General features: G+C 49.6%; 1 protein-coding gene across 1 annotated transcript; it reads right to left on the minus strand.

Annotated features, from left to right (window-relative positions):
• Positions 1 to 4,089: 4,089 nt before the first annotated feature.
• Positions 4,090 to 6,940, minus strand: SLAMF9 (SLAM family member 9). The gene is made up of 4 exons (XM_012749182.3): positions 6,783 to 6,940; positions 6,004 to 6,345; positions 4,960 to 5,232; positions 4,090 to 4,454 (listed from the first exon to the last, which is right to left on the minus strand). Exons 1-4 carry the CDS (start codon positions 6,826 to 6,828, stop codon positions 4,249 to 4,251), a joined length of 867 nt encoding a protein of 288 aa, XP_012604636.2. The 5' UTR covers positions 6,829 to 6,940; the 3' UTR covers positions 4,090 to 4,248.
• Between the last annotated feature and the right edge of the window lie 1,186 nt (positions 6,941 to 8,126).

Raw genomic sequence — 8,126 nt, forward strand, 5'->3', positions numbered from 1 at the left:
TCGTCTTACTGACATGGATATAAGAAAATGTTCAGCCAGGTGAGGTGGCTCATGCCTGTAATCCTAGCACTCTGGGAGACCAAGGCAGGCAGATCACTCAAAGTCAGGAATTCGAAACTAGCCTGAGCAAGAGTGAGACCCTGTCTCTACTAAAAATAGAAAGAAATTAATTGGCCAACTAAAAATATATAGAAAAAATTAGTCTGGCATGGTGGCGCATGCCTGTAGTCCCAGCTACTCAGGAGGCTGAGGCAGAAGGATTGCTTGAGCCCAGGAGTTTGAGGTTGCTGTGAGGTAGGCTGATGCCATGGCACTCTAGCCCGGGCAACAGAGCGAGACTCTTGTCTCAAAAAAAAAAAAAGAAAGAAAGAAAATGTTCTCTCTCTCTCTTTCCTGGAGCTGGGACACTCTCTTCCACTTGCTCTTGAACATTGAAACTTGAGACTCTCTGGCCTTGGGACTGAGAATTATACCATCGCCTTTCTGGTTGGGAGGCCTTTGGACTTGGACTGAGCAATGCTCCTGGCATCCCAGGGTCTCCGACTTGCAGAAAACCTGAGTTAGGACTTAGCATCCATAATCATGAAGCCAACTCCCCTAATGAATCCTAATGAATCCCCTTATGTCCACATCTGTATCTCTCTACATCCATATCTATCCTATTGGTTCTCTCCCTCCGGAGCCCCCTGACTAGCACCCCTGATATTTCGGCAGGCCTTGTGAAGGAAGGATCAGAGCTGCCCCATAACATTGCACATGGGTATGGTGTCATCTCAGAGAAGAGGTATCCTTGGCATGGTTAGGCACAGGTCTTCCCAATCAGCAAAATTACTCATTGTCCATAAATAAGCAGATAATTTCTTGACATCAAATGAGCCCTGGAAGTTTAAACACATAAAATGTTAATAGTGACCATATTTGATGTGTTAAAACTGCTTGTACCAATTAAACCCCACACAACTATCCCATATTCTAGAATGGAAAGTGAGGGTGGTTTTAATAATCAATAATATGGATTTTCCCATAGTATAATGTATGAGTGCTCTTAATCAGGATTATGTTAGCTTAAATAACTTATATCTGAGTTTAAAAAAGAAAGAAAGAAAATGTCCATTCCAGGGACTCTGTTGACCACATGCCTGTGAGCATTGGTCCCATCACCAGATCAGAAAACTATGGTTTCTCACATATTACCATTTAACTTTTTGTGTGCCTTTCTTCTGTCCCAACAAGACACTAAGCACCCCCAGGGGGTGGAACTTGTCTTGTTCATTGAATTCCCCCATTGGAAGAGCCCCTGCCTGTCTCTCCAGCCTAGTTCCTCACCTACCTCTTTGTCAGAGTGGGCGGGGCTTTGCTGTTTCTAGAATTTACTGGGTCCTTGCACATATCACTGCCTTAGCACTTAGCTTCTGTCTGGCCAGAATGCCCCTTTCTCCTTCCCTAGATTCATTGCCGATCACAGATCTAATTTCTGTTAACTCATTCCCTACAAGACTCCTTCCCTGATTCCTCCCACCATGCCCTCATTTTCACCCTAGTACTTGTTGTCACACTTTGTAATTGTACCTTTTTTTTTTTTTTTTTTTTTTGAGACAGAGTCTCACTTTGTTGCCCAGGCTAGAGTGAGTGCCCTGGCATCAGCCTAGCTCACAGCAACCTCAATCACCTGGGCTCAAGCAATCCTATTGCCTCAGCCTCCCGAGTAGCTGGGACTACAGGCATGCGCCACCATGCCTGGCTAATTTTTTCTATATATATTAGTTGGCCAATTAATTTCTTTCTATTTATAGTAGAGACGGGGTCTCGCTCTTGCTTAGGCTGGTTTCGAACTCCTTACCTCAAGCAATCCACCCACCTCAGCCTCCCAGAGTGCTAGGATAACAGGCGTGAGCCACTGTGCCAGGCCTGTAATTGTATCTTTACGCACTCCACAAAGAGTTCCTTGAGGGCAGAGATGTCTTTTCTGCCTCTTTAGTGCTGGCCGAATTCCTCACACTTAGTATGTGCTTAAATATTCCCCTCTTCCCCAAATTCATTCTCACCTATTTTAAGTGGAAGGAAACTTTGCAAACTATAAAGTGCTATCAAGTGATTATTTTCCTGGCTTCTTGTGCAGGAAGAGGCCTGGGCCTCTCTGAGCTTATACTCAACTTTCTTTAGGGTCTTACCCTTCCTCTTCCAGGTAATCTGAGCTGTTCTGAGGCCTCAGCCCTTTTCTGTTCAAAAATTGGGTGTGAGAAGAAGGGACTTTACCAACTCTCAGGCAGATTCCTGGGCCAGCCATACATTCATTCCTTTATTCACTTTCTGTGTACCAATCTCTGAAATACATGAGAAATGAGCTGCCTCTGGATATGCAAGACAGACTCCAGGCGGTCTTTTCCAGTCCCCCGCCCTGCAATGGTGCCTTCTAGGAAAGGTATGAAAGGAGGTGGAGGAATTTGGGGCTGCAGGATTTTTGGAGGCAGGACTGCTCCAGGACTAAGAGAAGCACAGAGAACCAACCTCAGGCCAGGGACTGCCTTCCAGAGGGACAAGGGCCCAGGCCCTCAGAGAGTAGAAGGGATCAGTTTGCCAGTCCCAGGAGCTCCTGAGGACTGGTTTCCCAACCTTACTACCATTTTTCCAAGCTCCAAGGGGCCCCATCTCCTGCAAAAAAAAAACCTAGGGAAACCCTGACTCCTGGCTTCTGGCCCTGCCCCATGCTGCTCTCAGGGCCTTCTTCCTGGGTGGCCTGTGCCAGCTCACATGCCCTACTTTGCTAAAAGCAAGGTGCCCTTGGTCTTCCTGGTGCACCAATGCATTCTACTGCCCCCTTCACAGTCTCATGTTCCTTTTTTTTTTGAAGGACACTTTGGAGATCACCATCCTTCCCCACAAAGACAGAGGGGAAGGGGAGATACAGAGTAATGTCAGGCATGCCTCCTGCTATGTGGCCCCCTGCTGACCCACTGGACCCTCTTCTGAAACCCCCCATGGTCCTGAGCCCATCCTGCCTCTGGGAGCTTGCTTAGCTGTGTTTCCATAAGAGCTCCAAGCAGCTGCCCATCTGCCTGCCTCTCCTTCCCCGTGTACGCTCCTTGGGAAAAGGGACTGTGGCTCAGTGGAAGTTTGCTGAACACACAGTCCCAGGCCAGAGGCAAGTGGTCTCTGGTGATGTGACCCAGGCCTCTTCCCACCATAAGCCTATATCATTTCCTCCAATTCATTCCCGCCTACACCTGTCCTGTCACTTGGGTGGCTTCTAATTCCCTCTCCAGTCCCCCTTCCCCACCATGGCATCTGTGTAAGTAACATCTACAAGATTTGATTTAGGGAGAATTATGGAGACTTGGGCAGTGGCACATCTGGCCTAGGGGGGAAGTCAAGCTGATCCCTGGGCTAGGAAAGAGCAAGAACATCAACTTGAGGGCCTTTGCAAGGGGGTGTGAGCATTAACCCAAGACAAGATGCCAGACAGAAGGCCTAAGACATGGAAATCTATAGGGAAGGGACAGACAGGACAGTAATGCCAACCACAAGCAGAAATGAAGAATTCTAGGTATCAGCTATTGATCTGGCTGAGCTGTCGTCCCTATGGGGTAGGCACTGGAGGCCCAGAGCAACTGTCATCAGGGAGATGACTGAGAAGTCCCTGGGCTCGACTCAGACCCAGAGTAGAACAGAGCTGGGTCCAAGACAGCCTGGTGGGCGGGTTGGTGAAGTAAATGTATGGGCCAGGATGAGAGTGATGGTGACAGAGTGGAGGAATCGCAACAGAAATAAGACCACTTTCATACAGACTATTAAGTGCTTGAGATTCTCCCATTTAGGAGTCACAAGTTCAGCTGGGTTAAAAGGAATCTATCACTTTTCTCATTTAAAGCGTAAATAGCAAGTGTATTGATGGGGAACGGGACAGAGCAAGTGACAGCATACCAACACTTCATGGTGAAGGTCTTTTAGACCTACTTTACTCCCCAAAGGTGGGCTTGAAAAAGCATGTGGGCTTGGGAGAGGCACCCAGAATGGAAGGAAAAGACAGGGAAGTGAGTTTGCCAGAGCCACTCAGTGAGGACAGAAGGACCAAACACATCTCCTCCAGTGTAGTGGTCACTTAACCTGACTTTATTTCCAGATACTCTTTCCTCAGGATGCCCTTTGGATACCCACCCCTGAGCCCTGCTCCCCCCACCCTGGAGCTGAGGATGGAGTCACTGGGGCCTGGAAGAATCAAAGCTCAGGACTGGGGTCCCCACGGAGCAGTCAGACAGGGCTGGGGCCAGGCGTCCTCCTCTTCTTCAGTTTCATTCTGTTTCTCCTGAGTTTCTTCATCCTTGGCATTTTGTCTCTTTTCCAGACTCGGATGACCCAGAGCCCCACAGCCAGGATTACCAAGAGGAATAGGAAGAGCAACCCCTTGGCCAGGAGGCAGAAGGCTGTTGAGGGTTTCTCAGAAGGATATCCGGGATCTGGGACAAAAGAAGGGAGGAAAGGGAGACTCAGCAGAGGAAGGCATGACATCTAAGTGCTTGAAATTCTCCCATGTAGGCAGGTGCGGTGGCTCACGCTTGAAATCCTAGCACTCTGGGAGGCCGAGGCAGGAGGATTGCTCGAGGTCAGGAGTTCGAAACCAGCCTGAGCAAGAGCAAGACCGTCTCTACTATAAATAGAAAGAAATTAATTGGTCAACTAATATATATAGAAAAAAATGAGCCGGGCATGGTGGCACATGCCTGTAGTCCCAGCTACTCGGGAGGCTGAGGCAGAAGGATTGCTTGAGCCCAGGAGTTTGAGGTTGCTGTGAGCTAGGCTGACGCCACGACACTCACTCTAGCCTGGGCAACAAAGTGAGACTCTGTCTCAAAAAAAAAAAAGAAAGAAAGAAAATTCTCCCATGTAGGGGGTCACAAGTCACGAGACCCTTGAGGCACGGATCTCACGTGATATCAGGGGCTTTCTCCAGGGTTCTGGTACCTGCACAGAAGGAGCCAGCAGGGATAGGATGAGAACTGGCATTGCTGACAGGGTTGCTGGCCCTGCAGGTGTAGGAGGGGGCGCTGTCCCCAGGCCTCCAGGATGCACTGAGGACAGGGCCTTCGTGGACTGTATCAGTGTTGTCCCCCCAAGAGAGCCAGCTGTAGGTCACGTCCATGCCTGCCTTCTCCACGGAGCATGTCAGGGACATATTACAGGTGCGTTCCCCAGAGATCTCGAAGTTCACAGTGATTTGGAGTTCTGACAGCCTTTCTAGAGGAGAGGAAACACAAAAACATGCTAAACCATCAGGAATTGGATCTGCTTTCCTAAGCCCCTCAACCCTGGGGTGCTGGTGTCGCCCTCTGACAACCCCTTCACCTAAATGACAAACACACAAAAACACACAAAACCAGCCGTCATAAAACCTGTGGTTGTGGGGTCCCCAGGGCAATTGCCAAGGTAGGCAGAGCTGCCTTTGCCGTTTTCTGCCTACCCTTTATGCTTTCTTCCCTCTCTCTTTTGTACCCTACCTTTCTCCAAACTCTATTCTGCCTCCTTGTCCCAAATAATATTATCCCCCAAAATATTATCAACCCTCCCAGGGGCATTTGTATTTTAATCAGTGTCTCTTCAAGATTCAAGGTACAGTCAATGTGAGAGGCACTAAGAAGAAATTGGGGTTCAAGTAGAGAGAAGATACTGGTTAGTAGCCCTCAAATCATGCAGGATAGGAAAGGAAGCTCAAGAATGGAGCTGGTGTCCATCCCAGAATGCATAGTCTCACTTGGAGAAAAGGGTCCCCTAGAGGGTCTTTACACAAAGCCAGCCCTGGGAACAGCCCAGTGCCCAGTGCCTCCTTGCTCCAGGTGCCTCCACCTGCTGCTGCAGCTCAGAAGCTGGGGCTGGGTGCCCTGGAGACAGTCTGCCTTCTAGTCCCAGCCCCTCAAACCATGAGCCCAAGTCCTGAGACCCCTACTCCATAATGTGGGAGGCTCAGGAGAGCACGGAAAAGCAGCTTTGTGGTTCCCAGCCCAAACTCACGGTAGACACGTAGATCGTAGTCCCTTGTGGCAAAGATCTGGGATGTCCCCAAGTTGACTCGAGCTTGGTAAAGCCCTGCGTCCTCCCAGCTCAGATTGCTGATGTGCAGAGAGTAGCTGGGCTCCAGGAAGCTCACTCGACCCCGGTAATGTGGGTCGGTCACTGTGATGTTAGCAGGACGCCCCTCTTTCTCTGGCACCACAATTGCAAGCCTCTTGTGGGAGTACCAGATGATGTCCTCGACCTCTTCATCGGATGGTATTTCCAGGGGGAGGTAGATGGATTCATGAAGGACGGCGACCACTTCCTCAGGATCCACATCATCTCCAGAGTCCCCTTTGGCTGCAGATATAGGAAGAAAAGAGATGGAACAGCCCAGCTGGTGTCTCTGGGCTGCTAAGCCCGGCAGGGAGGCTGTAGCTCAATCTTGCCCGAGCAGCTGGTGTGGCCCACGCACTAAATCCTGTCCTCCAGCTGCCTCTTCGGGCTCTGGAATTCTGCTGCACCCGAGATGAGCACCTACGAGGAGTTGGCTCCCGTCTGTCCCTTCACCCTCCAAATTTTATCTTCTCCTTTGTCATCCTACGGCTGCTTCCCTTCCTTATCCCAGGTGTCCTCGTCTCTTGGTCCTGCCCTAAAGCCACATCCCAGTCCTTGTTACTCCAGGAGAGCTGACACGTCCAGTACCAAAGGAAGGGTCTCGCTAGCCCTGCGCAGCGGAGCAGGAGAACCGAAGAGGAAGATGGCAGTCCTGCCCGGGGGCTGGCGGTCTCACTCACCCTCCCCGAGCAGCAGGAAAAGGAACAGGCAAGGAAGAGCCCCCATGTCAACAGCCCTGGCCCCGGGAGAGGTGACTCGCTCGGCCACCAGGGCTGTGAAGAAGACCGTGTTTGGAGACTCCTAGAGACAGTTCCTGTCCGGCAGGGCTAAGGAGAGGGAAATGATTCTTCCCCTAACCAGCGGCCCTCTAACTTCCTCCATCCTCACCAAGCCCCTCCCTGTCCATGATAGAGTTCTCTCTCAGCCACTGACTCATGTTGCCCCACCAAACTCAGCAAAAATCCCACTTCCTAAATGAAGCTTTCCCAGCCCCCACCCCCACCTTCTGGATTCCCAGACCCCCGTCCATACCACATGCCCCGTACTCTTAGAACACTCCCTATCCTGTCATTTGGCTCCCAGCATAGTCTGCCCCAGCTCCCTCTCGGCAGTTCCTATGTTGCTGTGATCACTTGATCTTACAAACATCTTATCATCCCCAGATAGACGCCACCTTCCATTTCCTCTGCATGTCCCGCCGTTGCCGCCCCCATGCTAAACACTCAGTTGACGTCAGCACTCAGTTGACGTCTTCAGAATGGGTGAATGAATGAAGTCTTTCTGTTTAAGGCTAGCTATGTTCCCATTTGAGAAAATATTCAGAAGGGGGAAATTTTTTATCCTCGTTAAAAAAAGCAGTTCTGGCTGGGCTCGGTGGCTCAAGCCTGTAATCCTAGCACTCTGGGAGGCTGAGGTGGGAGGATTGCTCGAAGTCAGGAGTTCGAAACCAGCCTGAGCAAGAGCAAGACCCCGTCTCTACTATAAATAGAAAGAAATTAAGTGGCTAACTAATATATATAGAAAAAATTAGCCGGGCATGGTGGTGCATGCCTGTAGTCCCAGTTACTTGGGAGGCTGAGGCAGAAGGATTGCTTGAGTCCAGGAGTTTGAGCTTGCTGTGAGCTAGGCTGATGCCACGGCACTCACTCTAGCCCGGGCACCAAAGTGAGACTCTGTCTCAAAAAAAAAAAAAAAAAAAAAAAAAGCAGTTCGGACAGGAAAGTTGATCTAGGTTGTTGATATTATGAAAAGACCTTAAATCATTCCATAAGAATATGATGTTGATCAAAGCAATAGGAAGTCAGATTCAGGATGAGACTGCAGAGGATAGGATGAGGGTTAGAAAAACTTTCTGATAGTCAGAGCTGTCCAGGATGTTATGGGTTGCCTTGGGAGGTAGTTTCTGTCTGTACCTTGGGATTCAAGCTAAGACTGGACAATCACTTGCTTGGATAGTCCAGTCTTTAGCTTGGAAAATCTCTGGCATCATATAGATTTTCAGACTGGAAAATCTTTAAGTTTCT

This window comes from Microcebus murinus, chromosome 2 (assembly GCF_040939455.1).
Source record: "Microcebus murinus isolate Inina chromosome 2, M.murinus_Inina_mat1.0, whole genome shotgun sequence".
Classification (NCBI taxonomy): domain Eukaryota; kingdom Metazoa; phylum Chordata; class Mammalia; order Primates; family Cheirogaleidae; genus Microcebus; species Microcebus murinus.